Below are 24,649 nucleotides of genomic sequence, written 5' to 3'. Positions count from 1 at the left end.
TCAGATACTAACTGTCTTAGCAGGACAAACCAAGACTCCCTGCATGACTTCTCTTGGTTTCGTAGATTCTTGTTACCTCTCATATACCTGTCTATCTAATATCTATAACTATATATCTATAATACTATTTGTTTTGTTGATCGAAGGATGTGCTACTGATAGCTTTGCCATCCTGAATTAACAAATATTAACAGTCTAGAAAATAATTAATGCACTGCCATAACCTATCAAAATTCTACCTAGCAATGATCACACAACTAGAAATACGTGTAGTCAAACTTCAATAGAGAACTGAAAAAACTTTCAGGAAGAGTAATGCAGTTGTGTGCTGTTCTTAAAACATGACATGCTAACACCAGCAGATGAAACAAAATTCTGAAAATAGTGCAGTTTACCCGATTTCATTTTTTGAATAAGCGAGACGTGCATGCTAAAATGTCTGAACAGACCTTATTGCTCTAGCAAGCACAGCTATAAAATCGTTAAAGAACAAATTTTCTAAACAGGGCACAGGAAAAAAAAAAGTGAGATGTATTGTGCACTGGAAAAGGGTGACATGCTTTGTAAGGGACTACACGGACATTACAACCATTTGCTCTGATCGGGTAGTTTCTGGGGTTCCATTTCCATGGAGCTGTGTCCAGTAACCATGACCATCACACATAAGGGGCAAAGCTGAAACCATTTAGCAGTCATATAACTTTGATGTTCAAGTTATTGCACTAATAACTTATCTTCACTGTGGTTGGAGCTAACATATTTTACTTGACAAGTGCAGTTGACTGGTGCCAGGCACCTGCTCTACTAACCCAGCTCAATAAGCTGACCCAGAAAGCCAGAGTAACGCATGATTTTGCAATAGCCTCTCTAATTAGTTGACAACCACACATAATATTAATATTTCCTAAAATTTAACATCAGCTGTTCCTTAGGCTCCAACTCACCAATAGCTTATGTTTATATAAGTGTTATTCATACTTTCTACTACGTAAGATATAAGTTATGCTTCTTCCTCCACCACTATGCCACCTCCCACAGTTTTTAGAATATAGCACATTTAATGCTTGAACTTCAGATAAAGCATAAACAGTATGCAGCATAAGCTTCATCTTATTTTGTCGAAGTTTAACAACATTTAGGTTATGGAAGTGCTATTTTATAAATTGTTTGCATTTAATGCATCTCTATATGTGTATACATATATGTATATATACGTACACTTACATCGTATTCCAGACATAGAGAACCATATACATATATCACACACAAACATATATTTTACATATAAATATACATACACACACTACATATAATGTTTCTTAGAAGGTTCATAGCTATCAACCCAGTTTCTGAGATCTGGAATTTGATCAGTCTAGTAACAACCTGTCAGCTTTAAATATTGGACTATTTGTTTCCCTGTGTCCATTGCCTAAGATCTTGTTAATTACCTAAACTCTCCTTCTGTAGGTCTTGTTAATTACCCGTCTCCTGTCTCACAGGACCTTGTTAATAACTTGTACAATCTCTCTAAAAAGGTCCTAATAACACATTAAAATTAAAGATGTTTTTCTCTTAGCACTTGTCAAGTGGTGTAAATTGAGAAATTTTCACATCATTTTATTAGCCTACTGTAGTGTATTTTCCTAAACACAAACAATTTCAGAGAAATGATGCATAAGGTTTGGTAACTGCACAATAAAAAATCTTTGTTTTCAGGGATTACTGTCAATTTCTTTAACTGTGTTCAATACAAAATCCACGTGGCTACTGACTGCAAATTAACCTCTTGAGAGCCACAACAACAGAAGTAATTGTTAAGAATGAATGCATTTAAAGATAATAATAGGCAAACCCTTCAAAGCAGTGGATGAAGAAATACGAAGACAAATCTATTATTGGTAAATGCTAACTAAAAATACTAGAACATGTTGCGTGCTTCATTGGCTACATAAGTGGTTTGGAACTAATGAATTTTGTAATATTTACAAAAGGCATTTCTTCTTTCACGAGGAGACTGCACCATTTTGAAATTGTCAGGAAAACAGCTCATAAATATCTACCTTATGCTTGCACCAGACAATAAAAAAATAAATGTGACACTACAAACCCTAACAAATACTAATGGATCCACACAGCATTTGGAAGAGGTAACAAAGCCCCACTTAACAGATAATGCAGAAAGAAGACTAAGTCATTTTCCCAAAACCACAGAAAAAGCCTTTGCCAGAGCTCAGATTAATAGAAAGTACGGGTCCTTATTTTGTGATTTCCTGGCAACTCATTTTCTACATGAAAAAAAAAAAAGTAGATTTTATTTTGCTGTTTCAAAATACTTCTTAATCCTTCTTGAAATAACAATAAATAATAGTAATAACAATAAGTTGTAACTTTAAATAATCCTGGTACACTTTTTGCTTTTAGGTAAAAAAAAGTGTATGTATACATATATCCTGCAACTGTTGTCGAACCAACCACATCTACATTTTCTGTATCAGCAGCTAAGACACGCATGGAAAATGTATTTATCTTCATTCTTTTAATTAGTAAATAACAGGAATTACTGACAGAGTATGAATACAGCCAGTTAGCACTACATAACTGGTTGGGGTAAGCTCTGCTCAGCAACTCCCCCAGCCCCTAGCCAGCACTGCTGTTATGAGCTGCTGTTCCACAGATCATTGTTGCTTAGTCAAGACTACCAAACCAAATTAATTAGGATGGACTTGAGGCCTGACCGCATTACCTTTAAAGACCTAGGATTAGGCCCATGGAGTATCTGTCACCCTTTTTCAGACCTGAAACAATGAAGGAATAGAGTGAGTGCACTGACTCTCTAAGCCTGTTCACTTCTGCATGAAGCCAAAATCATCTCATGCTCCCTTTTACATGGAAAAGAGTTTGAAGATACTCCAAACACCTTGAGGGAAGCAATACAGACTATATTATTATGAACTAAACCCTTTTTTTTTTTTAAATCAATTAAAATCACTGGCCAAGGAACATTAACCATATACTCTGTGAAGTGTGGATATGACACTTGACTCAGGTAATATTTGGGTCATAACAATCATAATCTCTGTTACAGACAAAGTGGTCTTTGCCTTGAGATATCAAATTCTGACCTGGAGAAGCTATCAGAGCAGACACACAGCCCGTTCTGCCAGCTATGCACTGAGGACACTATTTCAGCTCTTTGCTCAAGGTACACGATTACCAAACCTGATAATGTCAGAAGTTAAATAATTTTCCCCTACTCGTTCCAAAGTATGTGTTTTACATTTCCTATCTAAGCAGGACAAACATTCTTCTGTTATGTCTGCTAAAGAAAACACTCAAGTAACAAACTGGAAGCCAGGTTCTGCACACTTTCATATCATGGGACAATTCACTGACTTCACGAGTAACGATGTAAGACTAGCAGTCTGCTTCGTTATACACTAATGCAAGCTGGAAGAACTAACTGAGAACGATAGCAGAAAGCAGATGATATCAAAACATCCTTCAAATATTCCTTGAGCCACCCACAACTTTGGCAACCACCACATCAGCATGACATGTAATTGTAACAGTCAATTTCTAGGTTATACTTTTCTGCCCAAAGCTGTGATGGCGAATCTAGAACTTCGGCACTGTCAGTAATAGAGCAACCCAAACATTTAAACACAAATACATGACCCCGAGTGCCACTGCCAGTCTCTTGTAGATCCACTGGATTCTAACCTAAAATTTGTCACTTTGCTCATAAGAGGTTAATAGGCAAGGCAAAGCCAAATGTCAGTTGCTCTTAAAGCAGTTAAGCAAACTGATAATGATAAAAATAATAATTAAAATAGCAAATACACCTGAAACAAACAAGTGGCAGTAGGAGCCTCTAATGATGATGATTAAAAAGGTAAACTTATTATTTTTTATAAAAGTGATGGCTGATGAAATGTTTGCTATTACAAAGACACTTGCTATAATGCTAACACGTAGATTATGTTATAGATCACAGCTATCAAGGGAGGCAAGAATGTGAAAAAAAGACAAAAGGATCAGGGAGAGATGAATCATTGAATCTAAATGAAAACAAAAGACAAAGTAAGAGTATAAAGAGGCACAGATGTATAGAGGTATCCCCACAATGAGACCCTCTTCAGTGTAAGGTAAACATATAGTGACAGTTCCTAAAGACTGGATTACACTCGTGAGGTTGTACAACCCCCTGAGATCTCGTTAACTGGGTGACAGAGGAGAAAGAAAAAAAAAAACAAAAACCTCCTGTGGTCCTGTGGCTGACTGAGGTATAAATATATTTGCAAAGGTTTTTAATTTATCTATTTATGCACGTTTCAGTCCAAGGTTGGTTGGTTTGCTTGGTGGTTTGTGGGGTTTTTTTGGGGGGTGGGGGAAGGCATATTGTGAGTGTGCGGCTTTGTTCAGTGTTCTTTTGTTTTCTTTTCTTCTGGTTTGCACCAGCTCCATCCTGGTCCCATGGCTGTAACGCACATCTTCCCGTGAGTTTCATCAGGCAGGAACCCATGAACACTCCATCATTCAAAGCAACGCACAGCTAGGTGGGGATAAATGGGAGATCCAAGTGCAAAGCAAACTCCTCATCCACACCAGAACACTGATTTTAGATACAGCTTACTAAACAGATACTGCCTGCCTTACTTGCAAAGATGGTATTCATCCAAAAGAGATCAATAGCGTGCTGAGTAAACAAAAAACAACTCAAAATCTAAGTTGCCTGTGTATGCTTTCTGCATACCGAGTTTGTTACTCAACCTCAATTATTTTGTGCCCATAGATTTATACAGTTCTTTCTTCACAGTATTACTAATTCTAAAAATTAAAAATGGATTCTATTCAACAAATCCTCCCCAGATAAAAGGTAAACTTAAACTGTAAACTTATTAAATATGCACATTTTATATTAGTTTCTACTTCAAAAGAAAATCGTTGTACAAGATACATATGAAAGAAAGTGAACTTATTGTAAAAGATTCTCATAGACCATAATAGTGGTGCATACAAAAACTGAGAGCTTCTAACAAATTATTGCATGATAGATATTATTTCATAGTAGCTGTCTTATCAATAAGGTCAGAATGTTTACTATTTTTGCTTTTTGAAAATAACAAAATAAACTTTTGATAAGACAAATAGATACGTTTACATAAAAGTCAAGAACTAGTAAAAGAGTCTCATACAAAAGGGGGGAATAAATGACTAGAGTCCTTCTGAAGGGGCACTGTGATGAGCTTTTTAATTACAAAACAAAGAAAAACAGTCCATCATGATTACTGTTTAAGATTTATATTTATCAAGATCTGTTGCATTCAAGAACTTCAGAAGATTTCACTACTTATATCTAGCATCTGCCTGAATAGAAATTTTCATTAAAAAAAAAAGCTATGTAATTTTAATTGTTATTTAAATTACTTCTCCTTAAAGGAGCTTATTTAAATGAAAGTTTAACTTCTGACAAACCAAGCTACATCCTAACCTTACTCTAATCTTCATTAAATAAATAATATTCTAAGACTCTGGCTGTAAACTTGTTATTTAAGTCAGTTGCACTGACTTGTCTTGTAGGAAGCACTAAGAAGATAACTCACTGAAGTCCATATGAGCTTCTCGCAACTGAATCTTTTCTATAGTTGTTCCATTTCAGTTTATCTAATTCACATCCAAGATTAGTTTTGTTGAGAAAAATGATTATAAGTTTAGAACAGGAGTGCATACATTCAAACCTATGAATAAAATTGAGTTGGGATACAGTAAGACTGATCTATTCTAAAATCTTAAATAACAAGTTAATGAGGAACAAGTTAATTATTTAACTGCTTAAACATATATATTGGATTCAGCATAGGCACTGTGTATGTATGTATGCATATACATATATGTATATATAAGACTATCTTCCTCATTGGTAAACAAAAGCCAGAAGGGAAATGAAATTTTGGATACGACTTTTTTTTTTTTTTTTTAATTTAAGGAAAACAAGTAAACTGTTGATAAGCAAACACAGATTAGAATGGATTATTTAAATCAAAGTTTCTTATCACCCCCTGTAACTCAATTCACTTTGCTTAGCATATAAACTGCTGTCTTGTATAAGGCCTTGAATACACATGAACTCAGGAAAGCTACAGTGAGCCAAATGATTTCAAGCATGATAGTGCCCACGCAGATGCTCCCACTTACAAACAGAATGGTCTTCATTTCTAGAGGTTTCGCACAGACTCTAAACCCATTTTTTTCCCAAGTGGTAAAAAGTAGAGCATTTGTTATCATTACTCAAATTTTCTTCACCACGTATTTATTCTGTTTCACTTTTCCCTTATACTTAAACCTTTCCCTAGACTTAAAGCATTGTAATAGTTAGTGAGGAAAAGAATTGTAATAGTGATGAACGTTCAATGAAAGCAGAAGACTCTCAGGAAGAACCCATTCTGAAGCATGAGCAAGGTTTTCCACAAATGCAAGTACCCAAGAACAGTCAGAGTTCATATTAGCAATATAACTTCTAAATGAAATAAAACTGTATCAGAAGTTGCTAACTTTTACTTAGGAACAGATAAGCAATGATATAAATGTATATAAAGCACAAAGATTGTGTTTCTCAACACTTCGCATTTTCATTTATATAACATACTCAACATATCAGATCAAAGTACAGTAGGAACCTACCTTGAAGATGGCAACATGCTTGTAGGCTTGAAGTTTGTCATAAACGGATTAGTCGACTCATAATCAAAACTCTCCTGATGAGTTTCCCCAAATGCACTGGGTGATTTCAAGTCCGTAGAACTCTCTGATCCCCCATTGCTAAATTTATCTGACCTCCTGCTGTCTTTTTTTCCAGTCACTCTTTCAAAAAGACTCACTTTCTCTTTTTTCTCTTTTTTACTTTCTTTTTTTATTTCAACAGGTTTGGAAAACAGACTTATGTTTTGATCCCATGCTGCTGGGCTTTCTTCAAATGGATTCTTCTGTCTTGGCAGTGTAGCAAATTTCTGGGGTAACGAAGCACTCACATTGGTAAATGGGTCGTTTTGTGCTTCAAGTGCAGTTTCATCAACTGTGCTGTCAAGCTGGTTCATTTTAGAAGTATCGACACTTAATGTCCTTCTATGTGGAGACTTTATACTCCCTGCAAACAATCTGTTATTAGTACATTATCAATGAGATAGCACGAAACACCATATGACATGCAGAGAATCCATTTTAACTTAGGTCTTGGTTTCCAATTGAGTCTTAGTTCAAAACATGCTTGAATAACTAATCTATTTTTAAAAATGAACAGCTGTGGCCTCGACTTGGTGGTTCAGAAACGTTTAAGGAAGCAATAGATACTACAGCATTTTATTTTCTGTGTGAAAATTAGGTTGTACAAACAATACAGCTGTGGCTGGCGTGGCATTCCAGAAAACAGCAGTAGTCTATTGCATAATAACTTTGCACAATGCAAAGTACTTTCAGTTCTTCGTATAAATCAGGTTTAAAACTTTGGTGATAGTTTTTAAACTTTTTAAAGACACTTTTATTTTTCAGAAGACATTATTTTCCCTAGAGTTCTTTCTTGAATGCAATGTTTCATTACAACATACTCTTAAATGAGGACATAAGATGAAAGATGATTAATTATCATACATTATGGTTTATAAGTTATTCCTTATGCTCAGAAACAGCATTTATAAGTTACCACCAACTAACAGAAGTGAATAAAAATATATATTATTAACTTTTTAGCCTTGGAATAGCTTCATAAACTAAAGAAACAGACTTTTGAATGTTGTAGTAGCAGAGACTTGTGATTATAATTGCCAAGATTAAGTAGCATGCGTTTTACTTACCACCTTCATCAACCGAACCAAAAGATTCTAGCTGACGCCTGAAGAGATGAGAGTAGCCAACTGTGCCGGATTTTAGTTTTTCTGAGGAGACGTGTGATCCTGTTAAATCTGACATTGAATGAGCTGAAGATAGCCGCTGAGGTCCCAAAAGGAAAGGTTTTTTTGGTTTTGATTTCATTTGTACTTCACCACTACATATCTCTATGTTTGCATCTGGTATGTGAGTGCTTGGAATGATTGCAGAGGATGTATCTGAAAACGTCCCATCATTTTTTCGACCCTTCATTTTGTCTTTTAGTTTAGCAAAAGGGGATTTGGTTTTGTCCTTCATTGACAAATCAAACATACTTGCTGTCATGTTATTCCTCATAAACTGAATATTGACCTTTATTTCTCCTCTGTCTTTAGTTCTTTTTCCTTGTCTGGACTCTAGGTGAAACCACCTTAAAGGAGAAAAAGAACAAGTTAAGCTGTGTTTTCCGGAGGCTAGTCATTGAATTCTAGTTAGTTGGTTAATGTCTGGCTAGTATAATTAAAAATAGGAAAACCAAATTCCATACCAAAAATCAAAATATTCCTGTATTGAAAAGCTTTTTAGTCCATATTTGTTTCTGAAAGAAGAAACATTTAATAACTAAAGAGGCATGAAGCTCTTTGCACTATTCACTTGTTGCAAGAACCAAAGTCAACTCAGTGGAAGCTTACTAAACTTCATCAAAGCTAATGGGCTCACATCTGCTTACAGGTAATTTGTACCTCATTAATTATAGATACAAACAAATTTTATTGTACTATTAAAGGAACGGTGCTGTTTTTCAAGTAGCCCTTATTTACCTGAGATGCATTAGCCAAATGTTTACTACGTGCCAAGTATTTCATTCATTAACCTATTCTCGTTTGATTTTGCCTCAGTTTATGTGCTAGCAAACGTTTTTCCTCTCTGTCCCTTCCTTCTAACCACTGGTAATGATTCATATCAACTGCACTACCAAGGAAATATCTGAGACCTTGGAATGATTTACAGTCAATCATCATTTTGGTTTTGCAACTGCAACCCCTGCTGACAGCTACAGCATCTCCACAAGCAGCAGTGGCAGAACAGTGAGCACATAGGGTTGGGTATCTAACACTTGCCCCATCTTTTGCAGGTCACCAACAGGATTAACTTTAGGACTATTTCCACAGGCTTTGGAACCATGTCTCAAACCTCCACTCAAGGCTTTTTCTAAGTATTAAAGTACTCAATGGCTTATTTGGTTGGTACCATGAAGGAAAAGCAATATACCACTTCTCAACCTCCCTGAAAAGTTGGGGAGGAGAGGACAAATCCCCTGAAGGACAAGCTCTTCTACCTGTCTAGAGATGATGCTAAACCTTAAGTCCCAAAAAAGTGCACAAATCCCTCACAATTTATGGAATTACTAATTTCAAAATTCTATAACAATATATGTATTTTAGCTCTGTGCTTACACAAGTTAGACCAGTAAAAAACTCAGCTAAACACGGGAGTAGCAGCATCCCAACAGTTATTGTAAGATGGTTCCGTGTAGTAACGCATTGCCAGGAGCAACGCACGCATCCCAGCACAACAGTACATCATCATGATCAAGTAACTTTTGAACCAGAGACTAAGAAATGAAATTGCCTATCAACGCAGATGCAAAATTGATTATGCAGTTATACATACATTATTCAATACTGCCAAACACACAAAACAAGGTCAGAGAAGGAGAAAAATAGCCCTCAATTTCCTTTCAGATTTCATAAATATTTTTAAAGGTGACAGCTGAAATCAAGTTTTCAGGGAGAGATACTATTTTTTGAGTTGAGAAAATACTTTCAAAAGTGACCTTCCAAAGAAATAATGAAAAGGTAAAGAGTATTATGGACTTTATTGTTGCCTTGTGACATCCAAAATGTTTTATGTACCACAGTAAAACAGAATAATTAAGAAATATCAGACACTGTCCTGACACTCCGTCCTGACACTGGACAACACGAACCCAGACCAGCAGATCCAGGAGTTCAAAAAGGACAATTAATGAAGGATGATTAAACTTGCTTCCTAAAAGTTTTCCTTCTGCTGTGAGATAAATTTGCTTATGTATTTTAAATGAAATGCAAAAACTGAAATATGTTAAGTGTCTGAAAAAGATGGATGGTTTTTCCTTTTAGTTAATAAAATTTCACTTCTTGGTAACTGATTCCAGAAACTCTTTAATTCATCTACAGTCTCTAAAGAAAACATACACAGCAGAAACAAGAGTGACTGACTCTCTTTTTTATGATGCATAACATCACAAAAACTGGAAGACAAGATAGGCTGCGTCCTTTAAAACTCTTCTTTAAAAGAAATTATGTTCATACGTTCTTTTTCAAAAAGAGCAATTAAAATACGTGTAACAAGCAAGCAAAGCCCTTGCTTATAGATCTCTACAGATTTTATCTGTGTGAAAAAGACAAAAAGAAAAAAAAAAAGAGAAAGCCCTGTCCATGACTGCTTACATAGTAAACAAATATATATAAGGCTTATGACTTTTTGACATTCACATTTATTAGCTCACCTAGACAGTAAAGAAACGTTTTCCCTTTCCCTCCCCTCTTATCTCTCAAACAATATTGTATCTCCAGTAAGATTCACGAATGTTCATGTTTCTAGTTAGAAATAACTGAAACTTTACACACGTATGACACACGCTAACTTGTTTTAGAACAATATCAAGACATAAATTCTTCAGCTTTTGGTGTGTTGAAGAAAGACTTTTCATTTAAAACTTAATTCAGCCCAATTATTTACATTCTTATCATGAATTAACAACTACTCCGTGTCGCTATCAGCACTCCCCCACTAATCGCATACCTACACATACTGTTTTGACATTCACCAGGTCTGAAGGAGAGAATTTCAGTACACAGCTCATACATCGACATCTGTGGATTGTACGTTTGTTTTCAAAGCAGACTTTGAAGAACTTTACACCAAAACTAAGTTCAGCTGGGAAAACAAAGAAACTCTCCTTACCCTAGTGAGACAGAGATGCACGAGGGACTGGACCTTGTACCTGGTGGGACCAGGCTCAACGCTACTTCTGATTCCAATAGAATTCAATCATAAACTTTTTACTCTAGCTAAATTCCTCTGGACTTCAGTGGAATTTCTATTTGAAGAATGATTGCTAGATCAGGTCTGTGTATAAAACACATACATTTAATTTTTATAGGCATTTCAAGGAGGGTTTTTTTTTGTTACCTTGGAGAGTTTATCTTGATTAACTTACAATGAAGGTTCCATATGCTTCAGCTCATAACAGGACAATATGAGAAGCAGACTCGATGATTTTCTTCAAATTCAAAGGCAAATAATTATTTTTTTAAACAGATGAGAACAAATGCAAGCAATGCATTTGTGTGGAGCTGCACGTGAATAAGCAACTGAGTCTGTAAATGTTTCTTATTAGAATCTGTTTCTACAACACATGGGCGTGAGCAACAAATAGAAAAACAGTGCTGTACATAATAGAAAAAAGAATTGGAAAATGAAGTCCACTGTTTTCAGATAACATTTTGATCTTAAAATACTAAATTCCACTATACCACTGCCAATTTTAAAAATTGTAATGTATTATAAAAGCCAATAAAACTTGCTATTTTGGTTTTGTTTACAGTACTTTTAGCCACAATAAATGCTCCATTTGTCAGGCTGCCATAAGCTTATTCTATAGAAAGCCTGAACAAAGTAGGAAAATAGCCAATAACATACATGAACAAAACAGGGTGGCTTTTATGAGAGCAGATGCCCTTTTATTTAATAACCAAATATTACATCCAGTCTTGCAGACAGTCTTTATTTAAACAGACCTTGTACAAAGTCTGGCAAATTTTCTCAACTTCAAAGGAAGCCCTACTGCCTCCTGAATCACATTCATACTTCTTGCTCTCACCTTCCAATGTTCTGTAGGACAACATCCTCCATACACCCTCTAATTTCTTCTTCTCCCCTATGGTTTCCATCAGAAGAACCATTGCTTCTTTTTCTCATATGGTTTTGAGTGTGCTAATGGGCTTTCCCTGTCTTGCACAGGTTTCTGATCATTTTTATTTTGTAAGTATTATATAAACTGTCAGTCTACACGCTGGCAAATTTTTTGAACACATAAAGAGATCAAGATTCATGGCGGAATAGGAAAAATCCTGTTGCGCAGCCCGCCCTGAAAAACAAAGCCCCGATCTGAAGAAACGTGGCAATTTTCTAACCATGACAAAATTACTTAATTTTGGCCACACCTACAATTAGGGGTGGAAAAAGAAAGCTCCCTTATTTCTGGGAGAGACACTAACAATCTTCTTCATATTATTAAAGAAAATTGTATGGTATGAGCAGCACTGAATCCTGCACCTTAGGAAAGGCAGACAGGAAGAGTAAAGGAGAAAAGTGAAGTAAGGTACTATTAATAAGTTACAAAAAAACTAGTCTGCTTAATTCCACCCAAATAACTAGTGATCTACAAATATTTGTATTTTCAACACAATTTCTTCAACTGTTCTTTTATTCCCCTTTTGCTGATTTCATTTTCTTTCCATGTACCCGGTTTTCCAACTCACTCTTGCTTACCTCTACTACTCCCATTATTCTTCATCCTATATTCAACAAATATTTTGAAAACAGTATCTTATTTCTCCCCTACTAACAGCAGGAAGCTGATGTCATGGTGTCTTACCCTCAAACACTGCCATGGAATTTGACTGTTCCAAGACTTGGTCCTCTCTCCTGTTTTAAGAAGTATCACTCAAGCTATTCTGCTCAATATGTGACTAACAGTATGGGCATGAAAAATCACCATCTATTTTAATTATATACAACTTTATAAGCCTCCAAAACCACTGGATACCTATCTACCAACTTCAACAGGCATTAGAAGTCTTCTAGCCAGCACATTCAACCTGTGTGTGAAAGAGAGGATCTTCTGACTCAGTTTCCTTGCCAGTGCTGAAGATGGGAGCAAAAAAAGGAATTTTCCCCCTCATTTCGCTGCTTCGCAAATATGGCATTCTGCTTTCACTCCATAAATACCTACTGAGTTGATCTAATATCCCTTTGCTGTAATTTTTAGTTGCAATCAAAAATTTTTGCAAAATCCTGATTTTAATTGTGAAATTACTGAATGAATTCTGTTTCTAACCTTGATTTTATGGCTAAAAGCAGTAGCCTGATCTGGTAAGTGAATTTACTCTGCTATGCAGTTATGAGGAGGTCAGTAGGTACTTATCAAACTACCCCTAAAAACACCACCAAAATCCCAGTGACAGAACATGCCCACCAGCCATCACGAGAAGGAACTACTTCATGTTAGATTACACTTGTCTGAGTTAGATACGCTGAAGAAATTTACTCCACTAAATCTCAGTAACATAAATGTCCTCAGCTAATGGCTAAAAACCAGCATCCAAAGCCCAGACTTGTCTAGCACGTTCATTAGCAGCAAACGCACTTAAAAAAAATGCAGAAGGTATTTTTTCCCAGTAAGCCACTCGGATACTGAAGAGTCTTACCCAAAAGGCGGAAAAGTAGGAAAATTAAGGCAAGGGACTGAGCCCAGCCTCCATAGCGCATGAGGGGAAACGAAGAAGAAAATGGATTATTTATTAAGATAAGTGATGACATTCACAAAGATGAATACTATTACTTTCTGGAAGCCAACCGAAATGAGATATACAAAGTAGAGCTTAAAAATAAATATTACAGACTGACATCGTAACACCACAAAACATATGGGAGCTGACGCATATTACAATACCCGTACAAAGGGGTTAGCTAACATCAGCTGGAATCAAAGTAATTAAACCGGTCTTTGTTTACACTATTTATTGTTTTGGCTGAAGACTGTGTGTGAAAACTTTTATTTCAGAAACAAAATAAGTGAAGGTATGAGGATTAAGGCGAGTTATTTCACTTGTGTGTGTGGAAGCATGCGTGTGCACAGAAACCGGAGCACAGAAGTATTGCAGTCCAGATGGCACTCAGGCTCTGAGTCAGAATTATGACTTATTCGGGATATACGCTCACAGTTGCTGTCGAAACCTAAATGCTGGGAATATTGCTAGCTGATTTTAAAATATCGCTACATTCAATCTACAGCTGGGCTCCACTTTTTGGTTTTCCCCATAAGCCGCTTTTTCTTCTGTTTGTTCTCCACTACTTTCCTCCTTCTTTTTGTTTTGTTTGTTTGTTTCCTGAGTGCTACCATGAAAGCAACAGAGCAAATCCATATGGATCCTCCACGCTGCTTATTCTTTTTGTACCTTTGAGAAATTTTGTAATTACCACTCTTCCCACTTTTGACTAGAGCAGAATGAGTTTTTCTCTCTTGCTTTAACCACAACATTTTGATAATTTATGTTACAGCCTGCCATTTCCACTAAAATTTAAGACTGTAAAATGAGCCAGAATGCATTGTTCTGGTTTGAAATAAACGTAAGGCTCAAAATTAGTAAATAATATTTATTATGTTTTGCATAATTATTTATAAAAGTGTTCCTTGATGAGCACTGAGCCCCCCACAATCATGCTTTCTGTTTATTCACAGTTGTTTGCTGACTCGATCCAAGCTGCACTGGAAGCCTGCCTCCTGCTCACGCTGCTGCAGATGAGAGAGGACAGGGCAGAGGCAAGCGAAGGGGGAACCTTTCCGTATAAGAGGGTGGCTGACGAGAAGGAATTCACATTAATTTGGAGGAAGTCACAACATTTTCCTCTCTTTCAGGAAGCTCAGCAGTTATAAGGAGAAGCACGTACGTTAATGTGAAGTGGTATTGATCGAGGTCAATCTTCAATTTTTGTGATTCGCTTCATGAGAAGTTGTTTGTGACTCTTTTGTATGGCCAACGTCCACAGCGGACAAACATCTTAGATAACGCCAAGACTCCTTTACTGTACTCTGCTCCGATAAACATTTTTGTCAATACTGCTGCAATTTGACGGTGTGGAGAGGAGGCTGAGGTATTACAGAAACCAGGGAGAAGGGGAAATAAGTCACATACCAAAAATGTCTCCTCCAAAAAAAAAATCTTTAAGAAATAACTCTACTATGGCCTGCCCCCTCTAGATTTACCCTTCCAGAGAAGTGTTGCACCTTAAATCAGCTGCAGGTATAATAAAATTAGCTCTCCAGGAAAGCTAATAAAGGAATGGACAATAAATAATGGGGAATTAGAGGACAACAAGGACCAAATGAATGCTGATGAAATAAGTAATATCATGGTGAAAGCTAATGAAAATTCTTTTTTCTGTTGTGCTCATTTAGCACACAGGAGGAGAAAAAAACACAACACTAAGCAGTCATTAAGAAAGCTACTGAAAAATACTGCAGTAAATTGTGTCAGTAAATGGGTATTTTTTACTCCATAGTAATTCAAAAATGTGTTTTGATGTTACACATTGTCAGATCACCAGCAGTATTAAGGCAACAATGAATTATAACTGAATCGAAATAATTACAAAAATATACATACACTTTAAAACAACACAGTCACCCGTCGTCATTTAAATTTAACTGCGAGAGCAGAAGAGGTGCATTTGTTCTAGAATAGCAGGCCAAAAAAAAAAAAAGCAATGTATTTACCAGTATGAACAAAAAAGAAAATGGGGATTTTACTGCAAAAAAAATTAAAACTATGGTAGGAATCTAAGATCAGAAGAATTATGCTCAATATACCTCCAATGAAGCTGTATCTCCCAAGTTTCTCAAACAGTTAAACTCACTAAAAACTCCCGACATCTGGAGCCTAGTTTTCAAGCCTGGAGAAATGAACAGAAAGAGTAAAAAGAGCCTGCCCATTTCTAATTACAGCAGACTCGCCAGAGAGACAAATTTACAAAGCTACCACGATGCAATGGGCACTTTTTTTTTTTTTTTTTTTTTCACAAAGGCAGAAAGAAAATGAACTAGGATCCTGCAGATGCTTTGGCTGAGGTCTCTGGAAGAAACCTAGCAAATGACCATCTGAGCTGCATCTGGATCTAACCGTTCCAGGAATTTTCACTTTTAAGAAATTGAAAAATCATTGGTTTTAGGAAGAAAAAGGACATTGCTAGATGGTGTATACAGAACTTTCACTATCAAATTATACTAAATCATTGCTTTGTTTCATTAAACCCTGTGCCAGAGCAAGTTTCTTAGAACACCAGACACGCAAATCTTATCGTGAGGCCTCTGCCTAAAAACTTTACTGCAGAAAGTATTTTTCTTAAGGTGTCCCAAGCAACAAACAAAAAGCGTTACACATAAAAAAAAAAAAGGGAGTATTTTTCTCTGGCATGTTTTTCAAGATGCAGTGAATTTGTAAGGGTATTTCTTCCAAATTATCAAATATTAAATTTTTTTTTAAAAGATACAAAGAGCTGAATGTCACACACCCCGTCCTCTTCCTAGGAATTCAAAATCAGCTGGTAGCCTTCACTTCTCATACCTCCTCACTAAGAAAGCACTAGGGAATTGCTGACAGGGTTCAGCATTGTGTAGAATATTAAATATCTTTTTTGCAATACCCTGGTGACTCTTGAGTCTGTCTCTTACAGCACCATATGTACAGCTGTGTTGGAAAGAGGAAGCTATTAAATATATTAAAAAGTAGAAATATTACCAATAGACACTTCATCAAATAACTGGATCTCATTCATCCCCAAACAAAGCAAGAAATGTTAAGGTTACATCAACATAACAAAATAACTCTGGATTTAATAACACCACAAGCCTGTTGAACATATTTGAAAGTAAAAACGTTGCTTAATAAAACAGATTAGTGTTTCTGAAACAATGAATATAGCTTTCAACCATCAAATGCTTCGGTAATAAAGACGTTGGACTCGGTCTTGAAAGGTACTGGGTATCTCAGTTCCCACACCACAGTCACAGCTAGATGGTCTTCAGGTCCAAATATATCACTCTTAGTTTACTGCCAACTTAGGACTACGAATATTTTGTATCAAAAAGGATTTAATAAAAGGAAAAAAAAAAAAGCATTTTTTTGAGATCACATTTGTGAGCATTTTCTTGAAAGTTTGCCCCCCTCTCACATACACTTTCACACGTTCAGATACTGCATCCACATCTCCAGCTAACGCTTATGGGAAACAGCAACAGCAGACATGCGTTCACAAAGGCGTAAAAGGAGACAACCACAATAACTTTTAAAAAACATCTAAATGCTTAAGGACCACATTATTTTTTTTTCCAAAACGATTTTCCAAGGGACACATTTTTCTTGGTTTCTAAGCATATAAATACCACAATAGGAAAGTGGATTTTCAATGGCTCCTACCTCGTAAGAGTTTAAATCAGCAGTCAGCGAGCACGTGCTGCCAAAACTCCAAGCAACCATCTAGCTGCACTTTTACACGCAAGACTTTTACAAGTAGGGCTGTTAGGCTCTAGAAGCCTAACACCCATCAGCTTCTAATAAGATCTGCAATCTTAAATGCTCAAGTAACTCCTGAAAAGAGGACTCAGGATGTTTGTAAAAGTTTCCCAACGGTCCCCTGTCTGGTGAAGCATAGCTCGCAGGCAGCGCGGAGCGCTCTCGGGAGCCCTCGCGTTTTCAGTGGTGGTCTGGGGAAGCATCGCTGCACATTTACGTAGCAGGAGTTCTTCTCTCACACTTCAGAGAAAGAAATGAAAGAACAACGAACACATATGAAACCAGGCTAAGCACAACTTCATGTAAAAAATACTGGCAGGATCTGAATATTTATTGAGCTGACAAGGACTATGTTAATTTTGCCAGTTACGAGTTCTTGAGATAATTTTTTAACACTCCAACACTATTTTTACTAAAATTAATGCAGAAGTGTCTGGATCCCCAAAGGGAAATAGGTTTTCTTATTCACAGTAATACATGAATAATTTACATATTTTCCTACAGTTCGTGAATACATATTTTTATCTAGTTTGACAAAGTTTTCACATTTAGTAGCATTTTTACGTCATTCATTCACCTTTTTCTTGCAGAGCAGCTAGGTGTTTAACCTAAAGCAGTTGCCTACTGACTTCCAAGATAATTACGGCTGATGATTAAAAGAATATTTAAGATCCATGTCTGAAGAGCACTGAAACTTTTTGAACCAAGCGTAAACAGAAATTAAGACTCTAAGGCTAGAGGCATTAACATGTATTCCAAAAAGATAACTGTACCGCTACTGGTTTGCCCTATCTTTTTAAGATAAGCAAATAAAAGGTGTATTACTTTGCACTACAGACCCAGAAGAGATTCTTTATGGACATGTTGTTCCCTGTTATGTGGTTAGGGAACATACTGTTTTGTTAAAAATTCAGTTAAAAGAAAAGAAAAAAAAAACACAAAGCTAAGACAGCTTTGACCTGTCTTTGGTGCTCCTTCAACCTCAACCACCACTCCACATAAGCGGAACCAGGTTTTGAGATGGTTTTCAGGCTCTGATCAACAAGATCTGGCTAGTGTTGCTGCACTGACTGCCGCCTCCAACTGTCTGCTCCGACTCTGCTGGAGGTTGACGCCTCCACAGCACAGTCAGCAAAAGATAAACGATGCCAGAGTCTTAGTCACTGATGCAAAGTCCACCATCTCACCATAAACCACCACCTCTAGCAGAAGAAATACCTCTAACAGAAAAAATGCCTAACATTGGTTTTACCAGCTGAGGTTTGGGTACAGGTTCCTTTCTACTCTACTGATGAGAGATGAAGGAAGACAGACATCTGGGGCAGGAACTTCTTAACTGCTGCAGAACATCTTTGACCACTCACAGCTTGCTTAGAGGTCTCTCCATGCTGTTCTTGTACACCTTCTGTGGGACAAATCTAGCTAAACCAGACATAAATAATATAGTCACAAGCATGCTAGCAGTACCCTTACACCTATACAGTTATTCCCATACACTTTGGAGGATAAATCACACTGGCACCAGACATCTTTGTGCAACCATTCCCTCACTAGAGATGCTAACAATTTTACTAGTTTAGCTAAAAAACAGACTCGCAAGAACAAGTTAGATACATTTACTGCTCAGTCCAATAAATTGCTGTGATGCTTTTTTTTAAAATTATATTTTTATTTTTTGCATTCTAGTGACTGAATTTGCTGGCAAACAACATTTTTACTTGAAAAGTATTCTGTAGGTAATGATGGAGGCTACTACAATGGCAGAAATTTCTCTTCTGTCTTCTCTGTAGAGGCCTGCTTGCAGGATCGTGGCCTAAGACTAATCAGGATCAGAAAACTACCATACTGTTGTGGGTAGCCTTCATTAAGTCACAGTTCATTGACCACTAAAACATAAATATAAAATATTTAAAGACACTTGGTTGCAGCGATTGAAGAAAAACTATTTTTAGAGGGAATGACACCAGGCTTCAACAGAGCCTGAGTTTCATACATGGTTCAAACAGGTACAAGCTGAATGGGGATATTGCCTTTAGCAGAACAAAAAAAGAAATCATTAGAAAAACAGACTGTAATGAGCTCGTGTTGCACACAATAATCTGTCAAAAAGTGTTAATGTTATTGACAGCCCTGCCCTGCACTGGGTGACCACTATGATTTCCGTAAACTTCTCTGTGGAAGAGGTCAGTCCCCAATGACATAACTGTATATGCCTGGGGCTTTCAACACACCAGAGAAGAAAGAAATGCCCTAATTTCATTTCAAAATTCCTTAATCACAAGGCTTCTATTTCCCATCCCCCCTCCAAAGTGCATGCATACAAGAAATATAAGTTATAATGAGAAAACAAACAAAACCAAACAACCGTCACTTACTCTGTTTTCCTCCTTTGCTTGTCCTCAAATATATCGTTCAGACTGATTGCCACCTGGCCCAAAAACTTGTCCAGCCCCACCAGCGACCTGTGCATGACAATCAGGTACAGGATGTATCTTTCTGGATTCTCCTGCATGAGTAATCCGGGCAGCTCGAAAGAGGCCTCCTCTTTCCATACTGGATCCAAGGTCTTCTCGGCTACCGAGGTGGAGTACTTCTCCTTGCCCAGCTGTATGATAGTGTAAGCGTCGTTGGTGCCACCTTTGCCTTTGGGCTTCAGACCTTTGGCTTGAAGAACCGTGACTTGCACGTGAGTTGGGAACCACTTCTGGGCTTGCTCTGCCAGCATCATCTTTGAAGCAGCAATACCCGAGTCCGCGACTCTCCGTCAGGGCACTTACAGCGGGGACACCTGTCAGCCTCAGGGCGCTCTTCCCCCGGCACTTCTGCCTACGGCTGCCACTGACCGGCCCCCGGCAGCCCTACCGGTGACTCCATCCTACGCCCTACCGGCTCCCGCTCTCCCTATTCCCGTCCCTTCGGCCCGCCGACACCTCTTCCTCCCCTCCACGGCCCCCAGCTTCTTCCGGGGCCGCCCGGCGCTGCCCGGGGCCCGGCTCCCCGCCCGCCCGCTCCCGGCCGGCCCCGCCGCCCGCAGGGCATCCCCCGGCCCCGGGCCCGCCTCAGCCCCCCTCGCCCGGGCCGGGCTCAGCCGCGGCGCGGGGCCCCCGCAGGCCTCCCCCGGCCCCTTACGGTCTCGGTGCTGCCTGAGGGCGGCGGGCAGAGCCGCGGGGCCGGGCCGGCGCTGCCCCGCCGCCGCCTCAGCCTCTCGCCGCGCTCCCCCCGGCCTGACGGGCCTGGCGGGCCGGCTCCGCCGCTTCCGCCTTCCCCATGCTGCCGGCGGCGGCGGCGGTCAGAGGGCAGAGGGCAGGGTTCGCCCCCTCCCAGCCGCCGCCACCGCCACAGCCGGGCGGTGCCTCCCCTTCTCCTTCTCCTTCCCCGCCGGCCGTGGCCGGGCTGAGAGGAGCGGGGGGCCGGGCCCGGTGCCGCCCGGGCGCCGGGCTGTGGGCCGGGGGGACTTCACCCGCATCAGCCCGGGGAAGGCTTCTCACGGGGGGCTGAGGAGGAGCGGGCTCGCAGGCCAGCCCCAGCCCGGCTTGTCCTGCTACAGGCTGCTTGGGGAAATCCTGGAACTTTTGCTCCTTAATTTTTTCCTACCCCACCCTGACAAGTGTATTTAACTTAAATGAGGAAGCAAAGATGGCTGGCAGACGTTTTGAGGGCACAGTTTTGTTGATGTTACACACCTGGAGTCAATGGGTGTTTGTGCACATGCACCTGTAAGCAGAGTCACAGGCATTAACTTCACTTCTGAAAAAAAAACAGAAGCCCACACACACAGTATCGGTTGCCAGGGTCTGTATCCCACCCATGTAAACCACAGCAAGCAGACATATCAGCAGCCCAGTCAGATAATACTTCATCCACCACCCCTCACTCACGAGTCCTCAGCCTGTGGCCCACGGGTTAGTGAGCAACAAAAGCTTGGGAGACCTTCTCCTGCTGCTCTGAGCTACAGGAAATTAAAAAGCTAAAGTTGAAGGCCATTAGGGAGAGTAAAGTATGATGTTGCCCACAACACATAACGCTGAGCGAGTTATTGTCCAGGGTCAAAAAAGGTTGGGGATCGCTGGTCTGCACATAGTCATTAGTTTCCCTTTACAAGCTGAGCCTAGGCTCATGTTATCTCTAACAGTTTAAATAACTACTTGGATGACCCTTAAGTTTTGACTGTGAACTGGATATTTGTCTGCACGCTCCGATAATTAATACGGTGCTGGCATGTAGTTCCTCTTCCTCATCATATCTGCTTTTTGTTCATGTTGGAAGATAGTCCAGTTGGAAATGATAACTTCAGAACATTTCTTGGGATCATACTTAGACAAAAGCATATAAATGAGTTAACTAGGGTAGTGGTTTCTTGAAGAGTATGAATGCTATAATTATCTGCCTTGGTTTGGTATTGGTGAGTGTTGTGGTTTAACCCAGCAGGCAGCTCAGTACCACACAGCCTCTCACTCACTCTCCCCAAGTGGGATGGGGAGAGAATCAGAAAGGCAAAAGTGCGAGAAGTCATAGGTTGAGGATAAAGACAGTGTACTCAGTAAAGCAAAAGCTGTGCACAAGCAAAGCAAAACAAGGAATTCATTCACTACTTCCCATCAGCAGGCACATTCAGCCACTTCAAGGAAAGCAGACCTCATCACACATAATGGTTTCATGGAAAGACAAACGTCATCGTTCCAAATGTCCCCCACTTCCTCCTCCTTTACCCCTGCTGTTATTGCTGAGCATGATACCATAAGGTATGGGACATCCCTTTGGCCAGCCTGGGCCAGCTGTCCTGGCTGTGTCCCCTCACAGCTCCTGGTGCACCCCCAGCCCAAGGCTGGCCGTGCAGAAAGTCCTTGCCTCTGTGTAAGCACTGCTGTGCAACAACTAAACATCGGTGTGTTATCACCACTGTTTTCATCAAAAATCCAAAATACAACTTCATTTGAGCCTCTACAAAGAAAATTAACTCTATCCCAGAAAAAAAAAAAAAAAAAAAAAAAGACAATATCCACCCCTTATTCCATACCACTTAAGCCATGCTCAGGTCCCACACTTTCCTATACATCCTCATTAATCACCACTCTTCAATTAATACACTGATATTCCCTTAGTCTGTAGACCACCCCTGTGAAATGTCCATAAAATATCCAAGGAATTTTTTTAGTCCATGACTTAGCTTTTATCTGTTATGGTAGTTGCTCAAGACAGGAGAAGCAGTATGTTGTGTGGAATTACTGGTCACCAAAGCCATCTCGGGTCAGGTCACTTGCTCCAATGCTTGTGAGGCTCATCCTCCAACATTTCAAGTGGTTCCTGCTATAGGACTTCCCATAACATGCAACTCAGAGTTACAATAATTTAAAGATTTATCCATCAAAATCTCCACCCTTGGTCCCTTCGGACCAGACTACAGGGTTTAAAATTGCAAAGAACTCCTCCCCTCTCCCCTGCTCCAGCCTGGACTTATGCACTGGCCACAGTCCTTTAGAGGGGTACCTGCTCCAGCACAGCCTTTTCCATGAGTCACAGTCCCTTCAAAGGTCTACCTGCTTTGTAAGCACTGCTCAGCAACAACTAAAATATCAGTGTGTTATCAACATTATTTTTCTCCTAACTTAAAAACAACATACCAGTCACTATGAAGAAAACCAATTTTATCCAGCTGAAACCATGACAATGAGATACCATTGATCAAATTAAGGCTGTACATCAACTCTTTGGGATAAATCACCTTCACCCCTCACCTGGAAATTGCTTGTCCTCCTCTCCAGCTGTCAGTGTCCCCTAAGATCCTTAGGTTTCTTTCCAAAATGTGTCACAATAAGTTGTTAACAAAGTTCCCAGGCTGAATTGCTGTGCTTGGGGATGTTGTAGCAGTATTTCAGACAAATGGCTGGAAGAGTGAGGAAGGATAATCATAAAAGTGTTCTGCAGGAGACTGAGGCCATGGGGAAAAAACACTGGGGAACCAGTAAAACATATGTAAATCACATTATTTTTTAAACGAATTTTACCACATACAACTTCTCTTTTAATGGAGTATTCATTGCATCAAATCTAAACTAAGCATGGTGCAATTATCAAATGAAAACAAGAAATGAATTTTAGGTAGGCAGAACGTATTTATTTAATCAGAAATTTAAGTCAGAAATCATGTCTTGCATGCTGTGTCATAGAAAAAGTTTTATGAACTCTTACAGCGGGCAGGATTTGTGCTTTTTCCTTGAATTTTATTGGTATTCTATTATTTCATCTTATCGTGCCTTTCTAAATTAGGGCTAGCTTGAATACATATGTTTGCAGCTGAACAGGGGAAGGTGAAGGAACTTTTGTAGCTCAGCCTAAAATATACCATCACAGTCTGCTGTTCCTGATTTAAAAGTCAGTGACAGATTATTAGTCCTCTTCTCTTTGTCCATAACCTGGCATGTGAGAAGAACAGAGGGGAGCCTTTCTCCCTGTCATTTCTCTCCCTCTCTCTGTTCATCTGGCGGAGCAGGCAGTGGGGACCTCTCAGCTCACCCACTCCCGTGAATTAGAGTGAATTTTGTTCAAAGGTGCACCAGATATAATTTATTCCCTCTTATAGCCCTCCAGGGTCAAGCTGCAATCCAGCCTTTTGATTCCCTTCTCTTTGGAATAGGGACATTGTCTTCTTGAACGTAACGTGCAGTATAAATGACAAAACATCTCAGTTAAATAATGATATCTCCAGCAACACAGCATCCCCTGACACTATGTTAGAGCATTAATCCAGAAACGACTCAGATTCCCATTTACTAAACCACCGCCACCACTCAGTGGCTGCATGCACTGTAGGTTTTGCTCATCCCCGTCCATGATTCAGCGAGTATCACACTAGAAAAATCCATTTTGTTTTCTGTGCACTGCTTTGGTGACGAGACTGTAATGTTCCTTCGCTTTTGCTTTTCTTCCACGTTGAGACCAAGCATTGTGGGTGCAGGACAAACAGTGCAGGAATATCAGTGGTCATTAAGATTAAATATGTTGCCGTAGCAGTACAGTGGGAATGCTAATGAGGATGACTAATCTTTGAGAAACAATTTTTTCTGCCTGAATTTGAAGCAGGCACTAACCAAACAACAGTTCATGTCGGGAAGGATACCATGAAACTGAGGGGTGATGGATAAATTCTCTTGTCACTGTCTCTTTGCTGATTAGAATAAGCAGACAAAAATAGATACTGGAGAAGGAAAGTCCTGGGACTCTGGAAGAGATAATTAAAACTCAAATGTCTCTTGGGTAAAGAGAGGCGTTTTCCTTAGACTGTGTTTTTGGCAAGATCTGCAATTCATGCTTGCTTGTGAAAAGCACTCATCTTTTTATGTGTCAAGGTCATCACGTTCCTTCTTCTAGTTAGCTCATTTCACTAAAAT

The 24,649-nt window shown here is 39.0% G+C and overlaps 1 protein-coding gene across 1 annotated transcript in view; it reads right to left on the bottom strand.

Moving 5' to 3' along the window:
- RAB11FIP2 (RAB11 family interacting protein 2) overlaps positions 1 to 20,278 on the bottom strand; it is a 35,652-nt gene extending 15,374 nt beyond the window's left edge. The window contains exons 1-3 of the mRNA XM_035547808.2: positions 19,637 to 20,278; positions 7,848 to 8,290; positions 6,682 to 7,144 (exon numbers count right to left, since the gene is read on the bottom strand). Coding sequence (XP_035403701.1) covers positions 6,682 to 7,144; positions 7,848 to 8,290; positions 19,637 to 19,989 — 1,259 coding nt within the window. The 5' untranslated portion in view covers positions 19,990 to 20,278. The remainder of the gene's footprint in view (positions 1 to 6,681; positions 7,145 to 7,847; positions 8,291 to 19,636) is intronic.
- Positions 20,279 to 24,649: the final 4,371 nt, after the last annotated feature.

This window comes from Cygnus atratus, chromosome 7, assembly GCF_013377495.2.
Source record: "Cygnus atratus isolate AKBS03 ecotype Queensland, Australia chromosome 7, CAtr_DNAZoo_HiC_assembly, whole genome shotgun sequence".
In the NCBI taxonomy this organism is placed as follows: Eukaryota; Metazoa; Chordata; class Aves; order Anseriformes; family Anatidae; genus Cygnus; species Cygnus atratus.
This window is presented reverse-complemented; position numbering and strand designations above follow the sequence as displayed.